This window comes from Aptenodytes forsteri, unplaced genomic scaffold, assembly GCF_000699145.1.
Source record: "Aptenodytes forsteri isolate BGI_AS27 unplaced genomic scaffold, ASM69914v1 Scaffold33, whole genome shotgun sequence".
Taxonomy (NCBI): Eukaryota; Metazoa; Chordata; class Aves; order Sphenisciformes; family Spheniscidae; genus Aptenodytes; species Aptenodytes forsteri.
Genome location: NW_008795037.1, coordinates 7,441,523 through 7,468,464, shown reverse-complemented (window position 1 = coordinate 7,468,464; position 26,942 = coordinate 7,441,523). Strand labels below are relative to the sequence as shown.

At 47.1% G+C, this 26,942-nt stretch overlaps 1 protein-coding gene across 2 annotated transcripts in view; it reads right to left on the bottom strand.

The window, feature by feature from the left end:
• The window catches only part of GNAO1 (G protein subunit alpha o1), an 85,025-nt gene extending 58,522 nt beyond the window's left edge, over positions 1-26,503 (bottom strand). The window contains exons 1-2 of one of the 2 annotated variants that reach the window (XM_009276760.2): positions 26,435-26,491; positions 4,194-4,200 (exon numbers count right to left, since the gene is read on the bottom strand). In XM_009276760.2, the coding sequence (XP_009275035.1) occupies positions 4,194-4,200; positions 26,435-26,476 (49 nt within the window). In that variant the 5' untranslated portion in view covers positions 26,477-26,491. Of the gene's footprint in view, positions 1-4,193; positions 4,201-26,434 lie in introns of both variants that reach the window. The other variant, XM_009276759.2, reaches the window with a different exon arrangement.
• Between the last annotated feature and the right edge of the window lie 439 nt (positions 26,504-26,942).

Sequence of the window (26,942 nt, the reverse complement as noted above, 5' to 3'; positions counted from 1 at the left end):
CCTTTGACACCACCTGGCCCGGCCACGCTCTGGCACTAGAGCAGCACGTATTCATTTTTACGAGTGAAATACATCTTTCACTGCTCAGTGTTCAGAGTTTTGATTTTTGGCAATGGGCTTTCACATTCAGATACTCCTCATGCATTGCAACACGGCAAAGCTATTAAAAACACAATTTAATTTTGGTCTCGTTGCTGATCAGTCCAGTGGGAATTCTCACTTAATCAAACTTTAATGTTTTCCCTGTAAATTTCAGAAAAATCGGTAATTGGTCTGATAATTGAATTTTCAGATCATGTATCAAAGGAATAATGCCATACATGGGATAAGCAGCAGGCTGCCTCTGGAAGCCCAAACATGTGAAATGGAAAATTCTGCAGAATTTAGATAAAGATTTGAATATACTGCTGGAGAGCTAAGAATAGACCATATTATTTATATCGTCAAAGGAAGCGGCTGAAATCACAGAGATCTTCACAGAGTAAAGATGCTCAGACAGTTATGCACAGGAGTCGTGTTCATGGAGCTGAAGTGGAAAGCTACTGACGTCTCAGCATAGGCATGCTGCTCCCAGCGGGCCCCACGGACCAGACGGCATTTCATGCAGAAGAGAAATGCTAGGCTTTTCCCTCCTGGAAGACACACTCAGGGTATCTTCCAAGTACCCAAGTAGAGAGTGGGGAGTAACTCGCCCATTGCAGAGACGTCTTGTGCCCCATCGGGTGCGTCTCCGCTGCGCTGAAGTCCCTGTGTGCTGTATTTGTCCCATGTCTCCGACAGGGAGCTTTATTTCAGAGATTCATTAGTGTTTTCCCATTGAGTTACTCTCCAACTTCTTAGAAGTTGGTTTCTGACTAGATCAGAGAATAAAATGAAACAGCTAGTGGGAAAAATTCAAAACATCCTTTTAATTAAAAATAAAATAAAATAGAGGCCTCATAGCCATAACAGATGACTGCGTTTCTCTGAAGTTCACATACTTTAAGAACTGTGCCCCTCTCTCCCGGGACCATGACAGCAACACTCAGTTTTTCCCGTACTTCAGATGCTTTCAAGCTCAGAAGTGTTTCAAGAAGTACAATAAATGCCTGCTTTCAGTCCTCGTTTAATTTCTGTCTCTTTCCTCCCACGTATGTTTCTTGTCTCTCCACTGACACTTTCCACCTTCCCCTCTTGTTCCCCATCACTCTACCTGAAGGTGAACATCTCCAACCCTGAAAAGTATATAGATGGAGGGGGTCCTGTTTCCTCTCTCTCACAGCTTGCAATTCCAACAGCTTTGGTGAAATTGCTCCTGTTTATGCTAACATACAAGAGAGGAGCGTCAGAGACCATGAGCCTGCTCCTCCGCTCCTCCTGTGCCTATGTGATACCTTCTTCCATCAAGTTAAGGCAACAGGAGTGTGCGAGATGAAGGTTGGAGCGTACCCATCCACAGGACTACGAGACAGATGCTTGGTAGGAAGCATGCCTGCAGCCCGCTCCGAGAGGCTCAGGTGCCAGATGAAGGATCTGCTTTCCTGGGAGAAACAAGCAGTGCCAACCACAAACTGCGTCCAGGACTCCCCCCTGCAGAGGAGGGGAGCAGGGGCTGTTTTCACACTACCTACTATGAGTGCCTGGCTAAGGTGCCATCAGCCTCTTCAAGTCAACACTTGCAAAGAAGGTGATCACTCATCGCTCTCATCCACTTAGGTGTGGAGGGAGAGATGGTGTTCATGCTAATTCAGGCTTCTTTTTTTCTTTTTTGACACTAGATGTCTGTTCAGCTTTGCCAATCCTGTGTCCGTCAGAGCCAGCTGGATGCTGGGGTTTCTCCTCTGTGCCATGACAAGAAGTTACACTGGTTTTTGCAAAACAAATGTGCCAGCAAATTTTGGCAGGTAGTTCTCTCCATGCCACGTTTAGATAGTAATAAGTTCTCTCACTTAAGCAGTATCAAATGTTTACATTAATGACAAAATATCCTCTTTTAATTTTTTCCTTTAATTGTAATTTTCCTCTCACTTCCATTTATCAGCTAAGTGTTGCTATTGCTATGTAGCAAACATTAAGATATTGTTCTGTTCTGTTCTGAACTGTTCTGTTCAGCTTTTCACTGACAAGAATTCCAGCAGAACCAGTTTCCCTGAAAATTGTGGGATTTTGAGAAAGCTGCATTTTTAGACAGAAAATTACTTCCAGGGAAATAAATAAAATTGGATAGAATGCATGTGCTGGCATTAGCTCAGCTCCTTCCATCTAGGGGAAGGGGAGTTGTTTTTAAATTCATTCACTTGGATGTGCAGGAAAAAACGGCTCTGATTTGTTTTGATGATTAAAATGTCCAAAAATAGCAGTTTCCTGTCCATCATTCAGAGCATGTTCGTGTCAAACAGCAAGAAGAAGGAAAGTTTATCCTTGAACAGTGGCAGAAGACCATGAAACCAGCTACCTCCAGCTGCAAGTGCCGCTTGCCACTGCTGGGCTTGGTGGTCATTCCCACCCCATGCACAACCACTGTGTCAAAGTTGAAGGCTTACAGAGATTGTGGACACGTTCATCTGCAGATCCATAAACCTGTAGGTAACTGCTTCTGCTAAGAAGACCAGAAATTCTGTGCTAAATGACCCATCAGGCAGCTTTTGCTGATAGCATGCATTTAAGTAGCAACAAGTATCTCAGGTACTCTTGCCCTGATGGTGAAGAACCAAGCGTAGCACCTGTGTGGTTTTGCTGTGGGGATAGGAAGCAAGCCCCAGCTTCATCCTTCAGCATTGCATCGGTGATGCTACCTAGCACGTCACTGGAAAAAAAATATGTTCCCCTTTCCTCATGCTTTCTCCATCTACTGCATTTCAAGTGTGGGATGGGCAAAATGAAAAGGCTTTACAGCGGTTTAACGGTCCACAGCATCCTCAAAGGGTGAGAGCCAAGGTGTAGGGCCAGGAGAGCTCTTGGGCTGCTCAGGTCCCCTGGCCACTGTTGGTACCAGGCGTTGCGGGAGGGAAGGGGTGGTTGTGTAGCTGAGACATACATGGGGTGACAGTGAGGTTGGCAGCTCCTTCTTCTCGAAAGCGCTGATGGAAATGTAGCCTGAGAGGAAGTTTCAAAAGGTAGGTGAAAGCTATGGAGAAGTAGGTGGTTTGGAGGCGATGATGAAGAAGTGGTGGAGGGAAAGGGTGCTCCCAACAGCACATTACTTTCCAGAGTGATATGTGTAACATCGCACCCCGGGCAGCACCAGGGATGTATCTGTACCCAGAGCCAGCTCTTCCCCCATGCAGTTCACACTGCAACCATGCTTTTCCAAGAAAATGTCAGGGGAACATACCGCTGCGATGGCCTAAGTTGCATTCATTCCTCATACGCTCCTGGGGAGCATAATAACGATGAACTCTCCTAAGTTACCGGGTAGCGCGTGCACAGGGGAGCACTACTGGGGGGCATCATCTCCACGGGGCACACACACCCAGGAACAAAGGCTGCCTGAGCCTCATGCAAACACATGCCTCGCATAAAAACAAAGCACCAAACCCACCTTCCAGCACCCTGCAGGTTTATTGGAAGGAGTAGCAATGGGAAAGGCAGATGAACAAGGGTTAACAAAACGGACAGATATTTCCTGTACCAGCACAAGCAAGTTGGACAGGGAGGGTAGGATTTAGGAATCGCATCTGTGGGCGACCACACACCAGTCAGGCAGGCTGGGGAGCAGCCCCTGTGCTAGTTTCTGCCTAAAGATGCTCTTTCAAATATTTTGGGCCCAGCCTTATCGGGGAATTCTTCTTCAGGTGATTACACAGCCAGTACTACTCAACTGCTAATGATGGTTAGCAGAGCCACATAAATGGAGAAATCAGTGCACCAGAAGAGCTTTTGCTCTGGGAGATTGAGGCGTGCAGGATGTTTGGAGAGTTGAGCAGATGCAGGGGCAAGCTCAGGGTACGCCTCTCTCTTGCTGTCTCAGATAACTCAAGGGCTCTATGTACTCGAGAGGATAAGTCATGTTCAAATGTAGCAATTAGGGCTTCTGTTAGAAAATCCATACTCTGCTTTAAGGGGCTTCTGACAAGCAATAATAGGAGATTAGCAGAGTACAGAGGGGGTCTGAAGCTCCTGACAGCAGTTATTTTCTTTAAGATGGAGCTGTTGTAGGCAACCAAGTTAGAAGTTGGAGAGATACAGCTGATGTCTTCTCTCTTTCCCTTCACCATCATCCTTCTAATCTTTTTAGACTATCTGCATGCAATAGATCCTTCAAAATAGTCACCCCTCTAAATCTGGAGAGGAAAAAATGCCCATTTTGTAAGGGTTACCCAAGCTATCTGCCCCCAGTCAATTCTGCCTGCAACCTGACTGCTCTTCTGCAGCCAGATGTTTGTCTGGAGGCAGCTTTGTGCCCTCTCCCAAAGCAAAGTGGGACCCAGGTCATGGCTTTGAGACTAAGAAACTAAGTCTTAGACACTTTTCTTTGGGAGAGAAGTAATCTCTACCACCTTCACAATAAAGGCTTTTCTGGGCTCTGGCTCAACTGCGTGGGCGTTGCAGCAATGTAGGAGGTACTTCTGGTTTTAGGGTTCCTGTAACTGAGAGCAGTCAGGAGCTCAGATGGGGAGGAGAGGGAAATCCAATAAGTGTGAAATCTAAGCCCTAGTATTGCTTTTTTTAAAGTTCCTAAAGAAGAGGAAAATGGCAAACTGTACTGTAAACTGGAGGCTGGACCCTTGAGTACTCCTTGGACTTTGACTTCTGAACACCTTTTATTTCTCTTTGCAGCTAGTTTTTGCTCTTAGTTACACTATTCAGATCTTGCTTTGTGTATGTGCAATTTCCCTGCTCACCTTCTGGAACCGCGAAGCTTTCTTGCTACCCTAAGGCTATTCAGCAACCCACTGGCCAGATCCAGCCAAAAAACCCCTCCATCAGACAACGCCATGATGGTGCCCAAGAGTGCCAATGGTAAGTGCTACAGGGAGTGTGCAAGAAACAGCAGACTTTGAACTCTACCGTGCCCTAACTTAAGGTGTTGTTACAGACTGAAAGCCCTCTTTATCTCACTGAAGCTTAATTGCACAAAACACTAAAAGCTTCCACCCTCACTCAGCGGCAGCTCTGGTACCGATTGATTCAAACCCTAAGTGCTTCCCAGACCCTCCAGCAGTACAGAGGTCGGTGGATTTGGATCCAGGTATCAAGAGTTCCCATCTGGCAAACCATAAAAGCTTGTAACTTTTGAAGTCTGCTAGGTTGCTCTCTTTCTAATGCCTGTGTATCTTCCACCCTCACTCAGTCTGGTATCTGGTACCGATTGATTCAAACCCTAAGTGCTTCCCAGACCCTCCAGCAGGTCGGTGGATTTGGATCCAGGTATCAAGAGTTCCCATCTGGCAAACCATAAAAGCTTGTAACTTTGAAGTCTGCGGCTTGAAGACTTGTCACTTGTCACTGGGAGGCAGAACTTGGTCTGAAACGAACTGGGAAAGTTCACAACCCCAAACTGACCTGACCCTATGACTCAGTGTGTGTACGTGTACGTGTTTAAGCACTATAGAAAATTTCACTTTAAGGTCAAGTTCAAAACCAGAAGATTCCAGCATTGTGAGAAATGGCTTGAAAGAGTTTAGAGGAGTAACAGGAAGTAGAGACTTAGCTAAAAGACACCCGGCATCTTCAAAGGCAGGAGACTCTCAGGATGCGGCAACTGAATGGGCAAATATTGCCAACAGCCTCAGGTGCTCAGAGACTTTGCCATCCAGTATCAGGCAGATGAGTTTGAAAACATTGGCAGTGAGCCTGTAGACCACCAGCATGGAGTGTTCCATGAGAGACCACTTACACGGACAGAAAGTCCCAAGGTCTTTCAAACCTTGCTTCAAGTTCCCAAGCTAGTATAGCAAAGACAAAAGGGGAAGGGTAAAAGTTGTGAGGTGTGGAGCACAAAAGGCAGAAAGAAGGATACAAACACAAGACAAATCAGAGTTGTCTCAATTCTCAGTCCTCTTCAGCGTAAGGAACATACTCTGCTGGAGTTTTTATCTCTCTGCCAGCCTGGCATAAGCCCAAATTAAAACTAGAGGATATTTTTCACAATGCAGTTTTTTCCTCCCCTGATCCCATCCCATTACTGGTATCAGACATGGGTAGCTAATACAATCAAGAGACTAAGCACTAGAATGAGGCTTGAAGATCAGGTAAGCAAAGCTTATGGGAGGTGGGAATGGCCACTGGATACTTGGACAGCCTGACATGATTGACCTCATAGGGAAGAAAAAGGCTGAGAAACCTAGAAGAGAAGCTATAAGGCAGTGAGGGGAAAGAAATAGCAAAGGAGGTTTATTGTCTGCTTGTACACATGCATAGCATTAGGTGAAAACACAGAATTTGAGATTGCATACCTCACTATTGGTTGTGGGTCAGGCTGTCACCTCATGTTAGATCATCTTACTCAACATACAAAATCTCTCACTGGGTAACTTTCCCCAAAATGCTCAATTTCTCCTTCTATCAATTTTTGCTACAACGGTAGCTTTCTGCATGAGCAGAAGTTGATGTTTATGATTATGCTTGCAAATGCCAAAGTTCCCCAAGAATCAAAATAGACCCACATTCACCTGACAAGTATACTATTTTAAAATCTTTTCCGGGGAAAAAAATCCATGGTTAGGCAAAAAAGATATATAAATAGTAGTTGGCTTGGCGTCATTATCACAAATACAAAAAACATTTGGGGACCTCTTTTATGTGCATTTAGTCCTGCAGTGCAGTGACTCCCTAAACCTTTAGTGAGCTCAGCTCTGCTTTTGAGGCTCTAATTTGCTGTTGCCATGACATTGTTAATGTCTGAATTACTTTTTTTAACCACTCTTCTCCTTTTTTCAATCTCTTGCAGAGGCATTCTGAAATAGTGGGCATGAGCTGATCTTGTGGAACAGCTTGTGTGTCCTCAGAAATAACAGAAGAGTGTTCGTTTTTACAAGCTGAATGGCTGATACAGTCCTGATGGATGGATGATTACAAACCTGACGGATGATAGCTTTTTAACTGGAGAAACCACAATGAACGTATCTGACCTAGTTGAGATAATTTTGGCTTTGGTGGGGGGGTGAGGGGTGGGGTTCTGTTTCATCTGCTGGGGTTTTTAAATAGTGACATTCAGAAAAAATGTTATTAAATAAGCAAAAATTCATTGTTCTCTCATGCTTAATTGGGCTTCCAGAGTGAGTAGAGTGTACAGAATAACACTAAATTGCTTGGCAGCAAGTTTATTAACATACTTGCTTCCCAGATCCAACTGAGAATGGAGAAATCTCTGTCAAGGCCAACCTTAGCAGAACAGCATTGCTTCCTTAGGAAACACTTTTTGCAGGACATGTACTTCCTTTAATGGGATAATACCTTCCAATTGCCTGGCTTCTTAATAATCATAGAATCATAGAATCACTGAGGTTGGAAAAGACCTCTAAGAACATCGAGTCCAACCGTCAACCCAACACCACCATGCCCACTAAACCATGTCCCTAAGCGCCTCATCTACACGTCTTTTAAATACCTCCAGGGATGGGGACTCCACCACTTCCCTGGGCAGCCTGTTCCAATGTTTAACCACTCTTTCAGTAAAGACATTTTTCCTTACATCCAATCTAAACCTCCCCTGAATATACAGCAGTCTTTACTGTTCAGGGGTTTAAAGACGATGTTTTTAGTCTTTCTGAAGAATAGATCATCTCGGCTCACCTTCCCTAGGCTTCGACCCTTCCCTCTGATCAGCCTACCTGGATGTGCACATCCTGCAGCACGCCTCCTTTGAGACTTGCACCGCAGCAAACTCTCCCATTATCACCTGTAACTGTAGCTACACCAGGCTGACAAATACCCCTTCGCCAGCGTGGGCGAGGAGGTGGAGCCCGGTCTGTCTCTGCCGCTTTCTTGAGGGGCAGATCTCAAGAGCCTTCTGAGCCCAAACCTGAAGTGATTCATCTGAGGTCACCTGCTGTCAGCTCCTCCCAGCAAATGCATCCAATACTAGTCCTAGTCCCTGTCCCAGCACGAGCCTGAGCCAGACTCCAAAGGTATTTTGATATTGGTATTTTTGCCTTTGGGATATGTCTTCTGGTTACTGAGGCTAGAGAAGTGGAAGATGTTTAACAAGTGTTGAAACTTTAAAAAGCAGCAAGCTTGACAGAACGAACAGCACATTCTCTAAAGGCACCATCAGGATCGTAGGTGAGACTTTAGCAGCTGTCACGACGCAGAGGTACCGCTGTCTTTTCCGCAGGCGAGAGGGTGATTACAGCGCTCGGAGAGCTGGCCTTGGCTGTCAGACTTGGACCCTGCCGGCACCCTGGAAGGGGCTGACACTGGCAGATCCCACGCTTGTGAGCTGTCTTGTATTGTAATGCAGTGGGATGTGCCTGGCTGTAGTGACGTCTTTTCATTGGCACTGGTTTTAATTCTGACACGTGAAGCAGAGACCGAGATCAACTGCTCCCAAACGCTCACTCTTACAGGATAGACGGGGTTCCCTTAATGTCCTGGCCAGATGTAGTTGGAGTCTTTTCAATTTGATCTCTGCTGTGGTGCTGCTGGGTTCCACCCTGGGCGATTTAGTGGGCAAAGACTTCTCTCTTACTAGGGCTTTCTCAAGTCAATGATATAATTCCCATTCAATGGGAAGAAGAATGGGTCCACAAGTGTTAGGTCTTTTGGGGCCATACACAGTGCAAAGCACTACTTTAAGTAAGTAAGCTTCATAACCCCATAATGGCTTTGAGTATTTCCTTACTTCAGTCTCAGTTTTTATGGGTATATCTGAAAATAAATAGCGCTCTTGGAACGTGCTAACAGTGACATCTGAGTATTTCCAGGAACCTACACTATAAAAATGTCTGCCCACCACTGAAAGGAACAGAGATCGACATTTCAGATAACAAACAAATGCCTTTGATTTTCTCTCCGTGCCAAGGAACACTGATATTGTCTCTGTCTCCTGGGCATTCTTCAATGTGCCTCATTAGGACGTTATGAAATGTTGCTCTATTTGTTCTGTTGTAAAACAGCAAAACAAGCCTTGGGGCCAGACTGACTTCAACGGAGCTGGATGTGCACAGGCTGCGGATCTGCCCGCTGCCCAGGGATGCTTATGCCTGGCGTGGCTGGAGCAGGGAGGTCTGGGGGAAGAGCGGGGAGAGGGAGAGACGATCCCCTGGCAACTTCTCACTGTTTTCTTCTCTTCCAACAGCTCAGCTAAGGAAGGCCCTAACCTAGGGCTGCTACTCTCTTTAAGCTTGGCAAGACCAATTCTGCTGTGTTAACACACATCTGCAGGATTTCAAAGGTTTCGCTCTTTAAGATAGAGGCGGAGGCAAAGGCAGATGCAGAGCACTTTAGAAACTGTTGTTTTTCCCAAATTGGAGCTCTTAAGCTAAACAGATAGCTGAGAACAGCTCCTTGAAAATACCACGGGGACTCTACAGTCTTACTGTGTTTTTTCACTCTACGAATACCAGGGAAATGTGTTTGGTTCTTTTTTTTTTTTTTAATAAACACTTGCAAAAGCATACCAGAGCACCAAGGTTAAAACATGCATGGGAAAACTTTCTACAGCTAATTTTGCCAGTGCATTTAGCAAATCTTTTGTGTTCACACCTACTAAGGAGTCTCTTAATGAGTCAAAGTGGATATCAGATCTGCACAAACAAGGCGAGCAGTTGTATGCACATACTCACTTATAATAGCATACAGAACCAGCCCACATCTCTTCCGCTATTGCACATGCCAGTGTGTTAACGGGTAGTGTCTAATCCTGCCCTTTGCTAATCCAGTCATGTTTGCTTAACCACATTAGCCCAGTTACTCCCAAGATCTTTCCCTCTACAATGAATAATCTTCAAGTTCAAGTGGCGAAGGCCCATTTCCATTTTTAGAGATTTGAATGTCAGCCACAAACTTAGATGTAGATTGCTCTGGAGATCTACCAAATATGGACTTCTGAAAATTCAGTCTTTTTGAAAAGGTCAGAAGTGACTGGGATTGCAAAATCTTTTCTAGCCTGGCAAGCTTGCTCTGAGTTGCCAGGCTTTGGACTAAGTGACCCCTGACTTTGGACAAAGCTTTAGCAGTGTCTTTTAATCCTAGGTTTTCAGACGTCATGATGGGATGTTGCCATGTGAACTCACATCAGCTTTATGTACAAATCAAAGAGGCACATAATTGCTGGTTTCAAACCCTTGAAGAGTTTGCCCTGCATGATACAGTTAATACAGAAGTTTAAAATACTGTGATGGAGCAAATTAGAGTGGTGTGAAATAGGATTGTAGTTACAACATCTAATTAGAAAGCACTGTGAATTATACACTTTTTATGATATGTAAGCTGGTTATAAATAGGACAGCTGGATAGACCAACAGAAAGTTGCTTCTTGAAATCTGGTGATGCAAAAGAGTATTACAGGATCGGCTCTCTCACCAGAAACCAGAGCGCTTTAAGGTCTTCCTGCCTCAAACCCTGGACAGCTGTTTCCCAGGATAGCAAAGATTAGTTTCTCTAGTTCCACGAGCAAGAATTAAGTCTTTCAGCTTATGTTTTCTTCTGGGCACAGACTAAGGGGTCATTGACAACATTTTTAAAGTTTTTGGTTGAAGACGAGCTGCTTTCACTCAGAGATCATCTCCCAACCTCCTTCACCTATATCAGCCTAGCAGATAGGGTTGCTGATACAGCGGGTTCCTGGACCAGATGCTCTGTTCATAACTGGCATGGCTCCACCACCTGCTTGAGGACTTTCCCTCTGGAGCACATGGAGATGGTGGTAGCAGCAGAACCTCACTGTGTAGGCTGCAGAGGTTTAGCATAGCCTGCAAAGATATCTGCCTTCCTCCACCTACACGTGGACGTAGGAATGACTTTGCTGAGATAGGTATCTCAGGGCCTGGCCTGATGTGTGCAGAAGGCAGGAGGGCTCCTTCGGAGACATGATGGCAACGTGCAGACCCAGAGGAACTGTCCCCTTCCCCTCTGGCACTGCTGTCAGTTTGCTGGAGGAGTCCAGCTCCCGAATGAACGCCCTGAGAGTCACTGTGGTCCCATCTCGGTGCCCTGGGGGCATTTCTGTGAGACACACCGACTTGGTTTGACATTTAATAAACTGCTTTGATTTTAATTGTGTTTCTTACTCGCCAATTAAAGCGCCTTGTTGCCATGGCAAGAGGAGGACATCAATAAAAGCATGGGAAGAACAGGGTTGTGTTACCCCCAGGAACTCAGGTGGCAAAAACATCAGAGCCTCACCTGCCCCCTCTGTGCAGAGTGGCTCTGTCAGTCTGTCCGTCTGTGCCACCAGGGCTGTGCGGGGCCCTTCTGTTTTGACTTGGTATGGGAGGGAGAAAGCATACAGGCAGGATTGCCAGGGTTTCTTTCCTGACGTCTCACCTTAGTGGGTGGAAAAGGAAGCCTAACTCCAGATAAATACTCTTGGGCAGTGTATACAGAACGAAAGGCTTCTGGCTTCTGCCCATGCTTTCAGAGGGGTGTTGACCAGGAGGTGTGTGCTCAGGGCGTGGTGGCAGTGTGCGCAACGGTTTTGCTGTCTCTCCGCAGAGGGGCACTGCAGCATTTTGAAGCCTGGGGATGAAGGCCTGGTGGTGAGGAGGTCCACGTGAGCCATCTGCCCTCTTGGGTTGCTCTCTGCCACATTGTGTGTCGTATCTGCAGAGGCAGAGCCTGCTCTTGGAGACAAGCCATTCCCAGCGATAATGGATGGGACAGCTTTAGCCCTGTTTATTTCAGCCTGTCCTAGTCAAAAGCTCAACTTGGGGATGAAAGGAATAGCTATTCACAGAGCTAGGAGAGTACATGCAGATCTGACCTCTAGAACAACCTTTTACAGTTACGGAGATGCTACTTTTATCACTCCACTACTTGATATCCTATTTAGCATTCAACTAGAACCTACTGCCCCTTTCTTTCCTCTAAGAGCTGGAAACAACCATCTGAGCAGCTTTGCTGGTGGTCCTGCACATGAAATTGGATGTCCCTTCCTTCTGCACATCAAGTGCTTTATTTCTGACTGCTTCTAGAATGCATCTATCCAGATTTAGGTGCTAGGCACTGCTTCAGATGCCCTGGATTTATAGCCGAAATTTTGTGTGTGTGCACCAAGGTGCTGGCAGTTCAGCTAATTGTTTCACACAACATCCTGACGTCTGGTTCAGACCCAGTATTATGGTAACCCACAAGAGAGACCATGGGCTGGTGGCTTTGGAAGGATTTAATCTCTCAGAGCTAACACCTTTAGCACAAGCATTAATGGGCACTTTTCATTAGCAGCCTCCCCTTCTGGGCCAACTGAGAGGAAACAGAAATTAAGTCGGTGTCTGCCTGTGGCGTGCCCGGACTTGGGCTGGTGTTTGCAGAGGGTGCTTGAGTGAAGCTCACCCGAATCCTGACACTCGCCTTGGAAGGAAGCACCAATACTTCCCCCAGCTCCTGCCCCAGAGGAGAGGAGCTGTCTGGTTCAGCGAGGAAGAAATAGAGCAAAGTCAGCATCGCCCCTGCCCACCTGAAAAGATCCCAGTCTTTAGCCTGTGGATGATCACCCCTCTGCTAGAACAGTCAAGAGAAGAACCCAGTTCAGTGCTGGTGAGTGGATAGGGAGAAACGGTTCACTGGAAACTGTCCTGGCACTATTAAACCTCCTTCACACTGTTGAGTGTAGCAATCTGATCAGTAACTCCTGGTCTGAACAAGGACCTGCATAATCAGTATGAAGGGAAATCCGATTTTTCTGGATCAAGGAACTTGCTGGACTAATTCTTCCTGATCCCAGGCAACACCCTACAGCTTCTTACGGAAAAGGGCTTATAACCGCACGGTGTGCTGGTGCTGTCTGATGCGTATAATAGGGTTTGTAAGGGCTGCTGGGGAGAACATCTGTTTACATCTGGAATTTAGCTTGCAGAAAGCTGGTGCTTTGTGGTCGACTCAGCCCCTGAGCTCGGTTCTCTTCCTAAAGGGTCACTGAAGACTCACTAGCACTGGAACTAATTCCTGGTGATCTCTTGGAGGCTTTCAAGGCAAGTCAGATAATGATAGTGTGGAGTGATAGGCTTCCCCTCCCCATCAGTCCTCGCTGTTTATTTGCTGCTCGCTCTTTCTTTGTAAAGTTGACGGCAAAGGAGAAATGGGCATGACGCAATAGCCTGTCCACTCCCTCCATCCTGTGTGCTCTTGGATCGGCCCAGAGAAATGAAGCTGAAAATGCATGCTCACAAGCAGCATGACCCCAGAACCGGGGTCTCGCCTGCCCAGGATTTTAAGGGACAGATGATTAGTGGTGGAAAGGCAGCTCAGAGCTGCTGCCTGTGTGGATTACTATTAGCAGCTCTGTCCTCATCATCTTTCTTCTTCTTCCAAATAAATGTATCAGCTGATCATGCTTTCTGGTTCAAAATGTGCTGGGCATGGCTTGCTCCTTGGCTTTACTGTGCAGTGGTGCCCAGGGAAGGACCATTGGAGACGTCTGCGTGCAGTGGTGTGGCTGGCTTGTGGTTGCAGGCTGCTGGGGACCTCGAGTGTGGCAACTGCCTGAACAGGGCCAGGCTTTGCACCCTGCGGCTCCTTCAAGAATGGGAAGAGGGGATGCAGAAAAGGGGTGTCTGCCCAAGAAGTGGCTTTTAAGGTGATTCAATACGGTAAAATGTCTGTGCATAGAGCCCGTGACTGTGAAATAAGGAGAGGTGTAGTTTGGGCCCAGCTCCTCTTCGTTTCTGAAACCTCATGGCCCAAGAGCCTTGATGCTGAAGTTGCTCAGAGTCCTTGTGCTGGGGGATAGGTTTCCTCCTCCTGGGACACAATTCAGGGCTTTAGGGTTGGGATTGTTTTGTGCATGTGCATTTTTTGCTTGGATCACCAACAAGAAATAGTAGATGCTCATCTCTTAGTCCACAACGACATAAAGAGCAGCTGAGCCAAAGGCTCAGCCCTGTAGAGCCTTGCATGCTGCTACAAATCATCCTATAGCCTTCCCAGAGGTTTTGTTCTTGGAGAGAAAGTTGAGAAAATCAGGATTTTTGCCTACTCACTCGTCACAAGACCAGCCTGAACTTGGCTCATGATCCACTGTAATGCTGAATATGGTCTTTTCAGCCTTGCTATGTCTTTTGCCTCTGGAGTAAATTAAATAAAGAAGCCTGCAATAGCGGCATGCGTACACCAACCACAGACAGCAGATTTAACCTCGTGCTGTTTCCCAGGTGAGGGATCTCACGAGTGGAAGTGAGCAAGGGAAGACACGTGCATGCCATGGCAGCAAAGAGAAGCAGAACTTGAACTCGCTAGCAAAAAGCTGTGCGCCTTGGGAGGGGTTGCCTGCAATGCGCATCGAGGGAAGCTGTAGTAAAACAGAAGTCTGCTTAAAACTAAGGGACTCGAACAAGGACAGCACAAATATCACCGGTTAGAAACCTTTGCACGCCTCATAAATATGGCAGTGGACCTTGGCAAGAGAAAAGCTTTCCTAAGCTTATAGTACCAATAACAGTAATTAAGGAGAATAAAAGCTGGAAGAAAAATGGATTCGAGACCTTTGGCTAAGGTGCTGGTGAGGAAAAACGAGCCTAAAATTCCCCTGTCTTTGGCATCCACAGAAATGTCACACTGCGCCTCCAGATAGGTTGTGTTGCCAAAACCTGCCCTGCATAAAAGAAAAAAAAGTACACAAATGCGATGACATGTAGAAGGGAGGAATGGAGACGAGAGCTGGTTCTCACTTGGAAGAAACTAACTCATAACTTTACAGAACTAACTCAAACTAACTGGATGGTGACTACTGGGATCTCTTTCTTCTCGGAAAAATTTTCCTTTGTTGCCTGGAATATCATCTACCAGCACTAAAAGCTCTCATAATTTAAAATAAAAACTCAATAAAATTGGCAGGCCAAACATTCTTCTGGCCTCAGAAAATGCTCTCTGCTTCTCTGCTGCTGCCTCCTGTTGCTCGGCTTTGATCGCACAGACGGACAGGCATGGGTGGGAGCTGGGTTGAGCTGCGCTCCCAGGGGAGTGAGCACGGCTGTGTCCCACTGTGGCCTTCCCGAGGAAGGCTTGGCAAGGAGGCTTCCTCCTCTGGAGCACAGCAGCTGCCGGCAGATAGGAGGGAACAGGATGGGACCCTTTTTGCTTCCCAAACTATTACCTGGGAAGACCTATTTTGGAGCTGTAAGTCTGCTTGCATCTTCTCTGGTTAATGGATGCTCATTTCCTCTGTGCAATCTATTCCCCTCCCATCCCTACTTGTAAAACCTCCTAAAATTGGAAGCAATTTCTCTGGAGGACAGAGTCTTGCTCCTGTTTGGCTGTGAGCCTAACTAAAAAGTAACTGGTTCTATGCAACACATGACCCAACAGCCTAGATACCCGACTAGACATCTGTAATGTATATCCAGCAAGTAAAATCGGATTAGTAAACCCCCTTCCCACAAAGGAGCAAAAGGATCTCAGGCATAGGTTCAAACTGCAGAGAGGTGGGATCACAAGCAGACGACAACCGTATAGCTAACTGGGACATGTTAAGTCTACTGTGGGACTGTTCCTATGTGTCACTTGATTCTCCATTCCCATGATCTCAGCGTAAAGCAAGAGTAATTCCCCTCTAAGCAATGGAGTTAATCTAGTCTTAAACCAGTCTGTAGAAAAATGAAGAGTTAATTATAAATAGCCAACCTAGGGGAATTACTTCTTATCAAGGGAAAAGTATCTAGCAACAGTCATGCCATCAACACAGATATAATATGCTGCAAACCAGAAACTCCTACAGCCCTGGAAAACGAGGAGCACAGCAGAAAGGAGGAAATTTGTTCAAAGTGGGTGAGATTTTCTTTGGCTCCTGAGTGGGTTTTGACACTTGGGAGGGATGCGCTACGCTGCCTGGAGTGATTCCGGGCAGACTTGCCATGGATGTGGGTCTCTGCCGGGGAAGGATGAGGCGTCCTGGGGCCCCCAGCAACTATCTATCAAAAACCCTAAACCAGACACAGGCTGATTCGCATGTCCTGTGCTTTTTTCCTGCACATTTTCTCTCTCTGTCTTTGACCACAAGGCTAAACATTGCCACGGTGCAAAATGACACTGTTTTACAGCGGCTCTTGAGGCTTTGTTGTTTCTAATCTTCATCTGAAGCTTGATTTTTTTCCTTCCTTTGAATGAAACTCTGGGAACTCCTGCCTGGCCTCCCGCTGCGGCAGTCCTGACCTGGGTGAATGGCATCTTTGGGCTCCTGCTGCCCTGGGTGAGGCTGGTCCCTACTCCACCAGTAGACATCCTCACGCCCCAGTCAGTAGGTGAGGCTGATGTCAAAGCAGTAATCATAGCTGTTAAGTGAGTTCCCATGCGGTAGCTTTAAGCAGTTATTACCAATTTACACGATACTGATTAAAAGCCTCAGTAAAACCTGTATTCTGGTAATGAACTCCTCATGTGTAGCAGATCTTCTGCCATCCCCATGATCGATGCAGTATGAGGGACACATTCGAGGTACCGCCACCTCGCTGTGCTTCTGTTTGGGGGAAGGCAGCCGTCCCCGCAGTGGCTGCAAGAGCTCCCTCCCCGTCTGACTTACCCAGGCTAGGAGGAACAGCCGCTCGCTTTGCAGGGACAGGTTTCCCCTTAGAGGAGGAGCAAGGTGGCATGGCGCTTGGGCGCAGCATCAGCACATTTTAATTTCCTCACAGGCAGTGTATCGGGTGGGAGCTTCTGCCTCCTTGCCTCAGCAGCTCAGCAAAATTCCCCTTTTGGAAGGATGGGACTTCACAGCCACAGGCCACGAAATGGCTCCTCTGCTCCAGTCTGTTCCCCTGTCTGGGCTAATTTCAGTGTGCGAAAGGACTGGGCTGTCAGTGAGGTCTCCGCACACCTCCTCGCCGAAGCTGACAAGGAAATCTGCTCTGCGCAGAGCCCAAGGCAGCCGAGCACCTGGGTTCAGCTGAGCACCCAGATTCAGCTGTGCCCTTGGACCTGGTGCTCTTGCAAGGGCACCTGATGTCGTGTCTCCTGGGGGGCTGAATTGCTTTGGGGTCAGTGGCCAGAGCAGACCACAGCAGGAGAATATTGTGTCCTAAGTTTATCAGCACCCGGTGTAAACAAGGACCGTGTTCCCCATCCCTCCTCTCTCACGTGTCCGGGCACAGCAAAGCAGCTGCCCCAGCTCTCCTTCCTCCCTCCCAAGCTGTCCCAAGCCCAGCCTGCCTGCGCTCTTGCTGTTTTGGAGCAAAGCCTGCACTATCCCTCACTGCAATCCCTGAATAAACATCAAATGATAGAGCCAAGGGAGAGGTCCCTTCCCAAGACAGTTGTTTTATGCCTTTTTGTGAGTTACACACCAGACATCTGTTTAAGGCCAGGGATGCCCTGTATAAATGTTTTCATTTTACATCTGGAGACATTCAAATAATATGAACATCATAGAAGGCATTTGGAAAACAAATATTTTAAATGGCACTTCTAAAACCGGTGAGTAAGCAGCGTGACTCAGCAGCACTTCCCAACACTTCCCAGAAGAGATGGAAATAAATCCACTTAATAACTGACATGTATTTGAAATGCTGAGTAGTTTGTAGTTATCTGCAATTGATGCTGGGAGAGCTGACTTGCAATCATACCTGAAGACAGCACCCTGCCTGCATCAGGCTGCAGGCAGATGCAACCTGAACTTCAGTCTCAAACATGGTGGTGACTTTCTGGAAGGATTTTAGCGAATGCCCGATCACCTATATAGTGAGAAACATGTATAAGCATCTTTGAAGCCTCTGCCGTGGTGTGTGTTTAACCTTAGTGCCTCAGTTGCGCAGTACATCAAACAACTAGACAAATTTTTTATTCTGGCTTACAGGTCTTCCAATCCCTTTATGGACAGAAAAGCTCTAGAGAAGGACAAACAGTATCTGACTGTGTTCACTGACACCAGATGCTACTCAGGGCAAGGCCACTGCTGTCTGCTCTGCGGGGAGCGGCTGCACTGAGCCCCATTGGGTGGGCTGAACTCCACCTTGGCTGGGCTGTGCTGCCCTCCAGGAAGGAGTGGATGGTGGTGTGGAGCCGGTCCTCGCCTGACCTGCATCCCACCCTGGGTCCAGGAGCTGCCAGGAAGTCCCTTTGCGGGCAGCGGGGAGGTTTTCACCTTCTCGGGGCTCTGCTCCAGCTGTGCTCTTCTGCCAAATATTTTTGAACAACTCATCTTTTGTGTTGTCCTGCTCTGGCACTTTCCAGGGGCTCCCAGAGAAGCCATCTTCCACCGGTATCTTGTGGGAATGGAACGCAGCACCCCACCTCTCATTAATTCACTGCTAATGTCACAGTCCCATGGCTGCTTCGCTCTCCCTTGTGTGCCGAGTGCTTCCCTGTCACACCACCTCCCTGCAGCCCTAACTGCGGCTGCATTTGAATAACAAATCTCACAGGGGAAGGCAGGCAGCCCTTCTTCCAAGGGAACAGGTGGGGTTTTTTTTTCTTCTTTTCAAACTAAAAATACTCCCTGCATCATCCAAAAAACCAATATCAAACACATAAAGCTTGTGGAGGAAAAATACATTCCCCTCTCAATGAAAAGAGAGCACCTGCAAGCAAGGACTAACCTCCCTACAGCACAGGGTCTGCATTTTCACAGGTGAACAGGGATGTTGGACAGTTTTGGGGGAGGTGGGGATCCTTTTCAAGGATCCTTTGGAGGACTAGTGCTGTTCATTACTCAGAAATCAAGCCTGAAATGGCAGCTGAAAGCAGAGGCACCAGTAAAAAAAAGCAGCTCTAAAGATGGATTTGCACCTGAAGAGGTTGTGCTTTCCACCAGCCAGGGAGCAAACAATGCTAGAGAATTCACCTGACAAGCTTTTCTCCTGGTGGCTAGCTGAAGAGGAAGGCAATACTCATAATTTAAAAATCACCTTTTGGTTATTTCCTATTTTCACTGATCCTCCCATACATAAACGTCCTCAGGCCTCTCTTACACCTCCACACTTCTAATGCCCAAAGGGCTGGGTGGCCCTTCAAGAGCAGGTTGTCCTGATCTCTCCTGACGGCATGGAGAGAAGAGGGAAAGCGCTACAAGCCTGAGCCTGTGTCCAGCTGGAATTCCCTTTCCTGGCACCACTGACTGCTGCCTTGTCCTCTCACTGTGTCACTCTGGGGAGACGCAGGCACCATCTTCTTTAAAGCCCTCTTTAGGTGGTGAAAGACATGATTAGATTCAATCTGGAGCTTGGAGTTGGAGCTAGATGACTGCGGTCTCTCTCTTATCAACGATCCCCTGAGACATCTCTTTCCCTCTGTTTTTCTTCAAAAGAAAATTAAAAGGCTAATTTTAATTGATGGCATCTGTTCTGGTCAGTGGTTTTATAGGACGGTTAGCTATAAAGCTGATCTCAGAACTGGGAAGGTGGCATGGACAGCAAGTGTCACCAATCTACAGTGCCTGGCCAACGCCAAGCACTCAGCAGAGAAACAGATCTGAGTGGCATTTTGAGGTGTGATTCTCATCTGGCTCACTTAGATATGATGCTGAAGTGCATCAAAATATTTTTTTCCCTAGAAATGTGTTTCTTAGGAACGGGTTTCTGGCTGCGCAGATGGACTGGAAGACCAGGTGAACTTCTATCCCACCTCATCCCCTGACTGCTGCCTATTCACCACCAGCCCATGGCATCCAGGAGAACCCAAAAAGCAGACCCAGTGTTTACTTTTGAGTGAGTACTAAAGCGTTGCCATGCCAACACCATAGATATCGATCTGAAGCAGGACCAAAAAACATCACGTTGGCACATCAACCGCTCAGTAAGGTGGCACCTTCCAGAGAGCAGCCTTCCACACAACATGCGTTTCCAACTTGCTACGCGACTGCCACCCACTCTCCCCTGCCTCCTTTCGGCTCCATTTCACACGGCCTTTTTTCACTCTTTAGGCATTTTAACTAAAAATGGGTACATGGGACCACCCTGGGGGAGTTTCAAGTTTTAGAGCTGTCAGTGACTGACAGTCTTCTGCTGGAAGAAAGGTTAGCTGATACTGCCTCTGGGTGCAAGAGACACCGTGCAATTCAGTTGCTTACCTAGAGCACCTAGCTGTTTCCACTGCTATTATGTTCTCTAGGCTATTTCTATTTGAGTCCCTGTTCCTCCCCTTCTCCTCAGGGCCAGTATCATCTCCCTCCTTCACAAACTCAGGATTTCTTCCTGCCCACAAGCACTGTTACATGTTTGGAGAAGACTGGGATTCTGACTGTTGTTATCACCACTACTGCTGCCCTATAAATAGCTGTAATCCGTGCGGTGCCAGATCTAAGATCACATTTTAGACCTAAATGAATCGCCAGTTTTTTATTGTAATTACCCGGGTTGGAAAGGAGGACAGATTGGCGAACTTAGCCTAAGTAAAACTCTACATGAAGACGTGGCAACCTCCGACCCTACAACCTGCTTATTTAATTGGATGGCTCTTCTAAGCCAAATTCTGTCTGCGAGAGCAAGCCATGATGCATTTACAGCCATGACACAAGCTTATTTTGTCTCCCTTCTAAATGCTATCTTTATTAGTAGCATGACTACAGTGAACCAGACACCGGTTCTGGGGCGATCTTTTTTGCTATATGAAGATCATTGTATGTCATTGACTTGATGACCATGACTTCAGCTTGCAGGAGCGCAGAGCCAAGCTGTGCTGTTGCTGCTGCAGCAAAGCAAGGTCTCCCGGGTCCGGCACGGGTCTTAACCGACTTGGCTGGGATCTCTTTGAGTTTGACTCTCCCTAAGAGCTAGAGCAAAGTCATGGAAGTAGACTGTTTCAGGCTCTTTTAGTTGGTGCAAAGGGCTACCATAAACTGTCTTCACACTCTGCCGTTACTTTACTGTGATCATTTATTAGGGAAAGATTTTGTATTTTCAGGGGCTCAAGGGATTGGAAGGTGACAAAAGGAGGAAAATACGTTAGTGGGATGTGGAAGATGGAGCTTTTGGTTAGAGAGACTCCAGGATCGATGCAGCGAGGCTGGTGGGTCATGCACCATGCAGAGAGAGCTTACTCTGGGATTTCCCTTGTTCTTTGCTGTCTCCCTCTTTCTCCTCCAGCCTCATTTTGCAGCAATGATTCCCAATGCATTGGCCATCTCAGCCAGCAACAAGAAGCCTTTCTTGAATGAGCCAACCATCTCCCCGGCAACAAGGCAGGCTGTGAAAATAACAAGTGCTTTCCTTTCTGTTTTATGTTTTCCACCTCTCGAGAAATGCCCTGCCTTTTATTTGTCTCCACTGCTCAAAAACATGAATCATGGTAACTGAAATGCACCTCGTGAAGGGACAAAGAGGGAGGTGAGCGAGAAAGATGGCTTTGGTCTTAATGGAAAAGAGTGACAGATCTTTACACCTTAGTGAAGGGCAGGCTGAAATATTTGTCCGGGACTGTTACAGTGATGAACCCAGCAGACCCAGTACAGCGGGAATAGTTATATGCGTGCTGTGGCTATTGCCAAGCAGACTTCAGCTGCATCTGGACATCCAGACAAATGCTGACACCAGGCAAAAATGGGGTGGCTAATGCCCCCCTTATTCCATTTTCCCTTTTCTCCCACTCCATCCTGCTCCTTTACAAAGCAGCCCTAAGTAATGCTTCACCGTGGTGAAGTTCCCATCGCTTACAACAGCAGACCAGCAAGGGTTGGCCGTATCCCCACTGCAGCGGCAGAAACCCAGGAATCCTGTGTCCATCCCCCAGATCACCCCATTAGCTACCAGTCAGCAAACAGAGGCTTCCCACCAGCACGGTGGTGCCTGATTAACCTTGGCTGCTCTCCCCAAAGTTATTAGCAGCTTTTTTGCATTTCTCAGAGAGCTTGGGTTAGGGACACGCAGTAGGAGCCAGCTGGTCTAAACAGATACCTGCCTGAAATGAAGTAAAATCCACAAATATCTTGAGCTGACAAGTAGAAAAAGCCAGTCACACAGGAGCAGGTCTTACGAAAGAGAGCTCCTCCCACACACTGCTCCCTTTCAGCGACTGGAAGGCAGCAGGTGACAGCGGCTGCATCCCTGGTCCTGCCACTGCCTTCGGTCTTGCCACTGCCTTCGGCACGTGCAGAGGGGACGGGGCTGGAGGCACTGGGTTTCTGCATGCACCCTGCTGTTCAGAAGCAAGTGAGACGCAGCTCCAGTGCACGTGGCCCTCTTTGCCAGCATAAGGTCACCACAGACACATTTTGCTACAAAGCCTGAAAGAAAAAAATTCCCTACCCAAATTTTTTAACACTTTAGCTGCTTTTTAGTTTTCCCTTTCACAGCTGAAGCAGAGACATTTCCAGACTCCCACTGAGAAAAAAGTTCAATTTGAAGGTCACCGCCTGCCACCTCCAGACCCCACAGCACTGGACCCTGCCACCTCAGACACTTGTATCTGAGCCACATGACTGATATTGGGATTCTCTGCTGAGTAATTTCTGAACAATTTCAACCTGTTTCTGTCTGGTTTATGCTAATATGAACACGCTCTACGGCTGTTTTCATACCAGCCTGCACGGGGTGGCATGCTTGCCTGGGCAGGCTCATTGCAGCCTGGGACCACTCCAAGCTGTGGACGCCCCCAGACCCCCCAGCCTGGCTGCAGCTCTGGCATTTTGCCCGAGTGGGATGGTAGGTGCTGCATTTCCAAGCAGCTTCTGAGGTCAGCACTGACCTGCCATGGAAGAGACTTTACGCTTCTTCTGGTTGGGATTTCTGAAGCCAGACTTCGGAACTGGCTTTTCAAATGGAGAGATGAAAATGCATCACTTCCCTGCCCTTCCTGCTTGATCAGATCCAAACACTTGTACTGACTTCTAGATTCCTGGCTTTAAATCTCCATTTCCCATTTGCTCCGCCTGGGTACACTGAAAGGGAATCAGTGAGGAGCTTGCTTTATTAATACATTTGCACTTTAGAGAGCCATTTAATCCAGAGGCTACATGTTATGGCCTGACTCTTTCCTGCCTGTTAATCTGATTATAAAGGTAAAGACTGAGTAGTGCCTTACGGCCCAGCTGGAGGGTCTTGAGTAGCCAGGCGAGACCAAGCCTCTGCCCCTCTTCCTTCGTGTAACCCCTTGCTCTTGGCTAGTCGGGGATCCAGACCTAGGGCAGTGATGGCCCTGGAGATGAGGAACACCCACGGACGCTGCTCCTCCCGCAGCCGGCTCCTGTCTCCTCACTGACTGCTCCTCTTTTGCCTGCCCTCTTGTAGCAGGTAAAGGATTTGTGACTTTGCACTTGCACAGCTTTTCTGGAGTTTCAGACTGACCTTCTGAGCTGTGCGCGGTGAGAACGTGCTCCTGCCTCCCTGTGCTGAAGGATACGAAACAAGGACTTAGGTGCTGCCTGCAGGCCATGAACCTTTCGTGAGCCAGGCACACCTGCAAGAAAACCCGCTCCCCTGAACAAGGAGCACATATAAAAGTGAAATCCCACGTACAGGCTGTTTTGTTCTTAACCTGGGAACAGGTCATTATCAGCAGAGAGGGTCAGCGAGACCTGGAGTGTCTGCTTTTTATGATTTATTTTGTCTTTTTAGCTCTTATTTCCTACACTGATGTCACTTTGACTGACAAAAGCTAAGGGATTTAGTCTGGACTCTTCCCCCAGTCTTTTGCTTCTATTAGACTAAAAACTGGAGGTATAATTATGGGCAGAAGAAAAATGAGAACAGTGAGAGAGGATTTGGTTATTTTACCTCAATAACAAAAGCACAAATCATCTCATTCGCATTTATTAAGTAGGAGAGGGGGTTTTTTTGCTCCAAACATTATCAGGGTGCCATTTGGAAGGGATACAGGGGCAGATGCATCTCCAGTGAAGTCAGGGTGGGGGAAGCTGTAATAGCCAAGCAGTCCCTGGGGAAAACCTGTCCTGGGCCGGTGCCCCCTCCTTCCCTGCTGCTGAAGCAGGCTCGAGCAGCTGCAGCCCCGGCTCCCCTTCCCGAGTTCTCTTCTCTTGGGGGCTTAAGTGATGAGTATGGGAAAATCCCCCACTAAAAGATTTGCATTGGAAACCCTTAGCTGAGGAATGACTTTCAAAACAGAAAAGCTTTGCTTGAAAATGGATGAACCATGTAGCATAATACTCAACAAATCGCCTGTTTAATGGCCTCTCTTTATAGCAGCTGTGCATTAATAACAAAAGCGGGGTAGCAGAAGCCATGCACTTCTTCGTAAGACTAAAATAAATACTATTTCATACTAATACCAGCAACTTTCTGTGGAGGCTGACTAAGAGAAAGGAGCAAGTGGAAGACCACAGCCTGAGAGACTTGGTTTCTTTCCCCTCCATCTGCTGCTGGATGAAGGAATATTCTCCCATCTACAAAAGGAGAAGATACGCTGAATCAGCCCTCCCAGACTGTTGCTTGGTTTATAGTGGTTTGTTGCAGGCTTGTCATGCAGTCAGCATGACACCGTTGTAAGACAGGAGTAATTCCTCTAGGACTAAGTACCTTAGGGGAAACTAGGCTGGGGAGAACTTAATCTAACCTGCTTTTCACTTTGCAAGGTGTAACTCAGGATCCCTACTGCCATGAAGCATAAGTTGAAACAAGAGTGGTTCACAGAAGACATAAGGAGAAACCTTTTCATCGTGAGGACAGTAAAGCGGTGGACCGGGTTGCCCGAAGAGGCTGTGCAGTCTCCATCCTTGGAGGATTTTGGACCCGACTGGATAAAGCCCTGAGCAACCTGATTTGACCTCAGAGCTGACCTTGCTTGAGCAGAAGGTTGGGCTAGATGCCTCCTGAGCTCCTTTCCAGCCCGAGTTATCGTATGATCCTAAGAACGTTTGGCATCTTTTCCATAGGAATATGAACAGACGTGACATTTCGTGCAGCCCAGTACTCCATCTCTCATTCCTGGCAGTCCTGATAACAGCTCTCCCCCTCCACACCCTGTACTTTGCCTGGCCTGGCACTAAAGCAGTGCTGAGTTTCCCTCCTCAAATTAGGACTTCAGGCATTAAAAAAAGAAAAGAAATTTTACATTTTAAAGCTGTCTGCCACAGACTATTTATCAGACACGGAGAATGATTTGTTTCTGTTTTCCTGGGCATAGGTTTTTAGCTGAGACAAGATACGTTGCCTTGCTGAGAGCTGAGTCACCGAGTAATCAACAGATTAATGTATTCAGTTCGAAAGCCATCAGCATTAGTTCTCGGCAAGCTCACAAGAACTCCATTATGGTATCATCTCTACATTTGGGATGGAAATGTCTCCAGGATTTAGAGTTCCTGTGGGAAAAATCCCTAGATGCAAAGAAATCAAAATACCCCTTTGCGATTGGGAGACATAAGGTACCTCTTCATACAGTAACACCACAGCAGGATTTTGGCATCCTTTCTAGCGAATGCTTTTATTATCAACCCCCAGATAAGGAGTTTGGGGTATGTTGTACATCTGTCATTCAATAGTTACCTAAAAATAGTCACGATAAACTCAGTGGCATACAGGACTTTGCCTTTACCAGGTCTTTAATCTGAAATTATTTTATTTCCAGTGAAACCAAGTAGTTTTACTTTCTCCGGGATGGGAGCATGCAAAAAGGGTGGTCTTGACTTCTCTAGGGCTCTGACTTTCTCCGTGTGGGCTTGGTCTGAGCCAGAAATGCAAAAAGGAACGGCAGAGGCTGGCAGGGGCACCTCACAGAGGAGCCACTGTTTAAAAATAGGGAGACGGTTAAAGTAACAACAGGGTAGCAACTGTAAAAGGACAGGCTGGCTTAGGTGTGTGGTATGAGAAGGCTGCCAGACATCACAGAGTTATTCTGATAAGACACATGCTAACACTGCTGCCTAAGACCCTGTCCATACGAACCTCAATGAAGTGATACATCCTCTTGTTTGCAAGCGAAATTGCTGTTTGGGTACACTTGAATGGGGGATGTGTGAGTAAAAGCCAGTCAAGCCCCCGCAAAAGTCAAGTTAATCCTAAAAGCTTTCCTATATTAGCAGGCTGGTGGAAGGGATCTGAACAGCAGCAAGACTTCTCCTCGAGACATTTTTTCTTGCAGCCTGTGTTTCCAGCACATGCACAGTAGACAGGACACATGTTCACACTGTTTCCCCAAGTCTGTCAGTACTTATCTAGGCTGTCCCTAGATAAAGGAATTTTTTTTGTACTGGCCTGGCTAGTGCCAGGGCATGAGAGATTGTGGCTGTTGTGACACAGAGGTCCCCAGGGCTACGCTTCCTAGTGTAGGTGTACAAATGGCATGTCATATACAATTGTGGCTATGCCTCTGTTTGTTGCACAAACTGCATGTGCAATGGGCATACAACGGTGACGTAAATCTTCCCCACTCCCTCCTTTTCCCTCCAAGGTATTCAGACTGTGCAAACACCTCCTGTTTGTGCTCTGGAGTCTCCAGGTGCTCAGTTCTCTGTACCCAAGCAGCGGTGACTTTAACTTACCCGTCGTTCCTTATCACCATATTCGATGCCCAAGGTATCCATGGCACGTACAATAGCTGCCAGTGACTGTATAGTGTTGCTGTAGACCACTGGCTTGTACTGCTTCACGTCTTCTCCAGAGAAGCCATCCTCGTGGATGATCCTAAAGAAAATGCAAAGGACAAAAACCTCTTGAGAATGTCATTTCAATGGGGGAGACATTTAAAAGAGAGCTGTGCTGTTTTGAAGAGCACATCTGCTAGCTTGATTCACTTAATTTAGTCAGCATTTCTTTTTAAACCTTTCTGGTTGTTCACCAGTAGTGTGTCTGAGCCCAGTGCCTGGAATTAGCATCCCTTTTGCTTTCTCTCAAGGAGGTTTTGTGCAGGTTGGTGCACACGGTACCTCCCTCCCAACCGAACTGTGAACGCTGGAGGCTGGAGCCTGGACAGCCTCGTGTTCGCATGCTTACTGGTCACAGGGGGGAGGTTTCCAGGTCCTACATTATCTTTCCTGTCAAGGTCTGTGG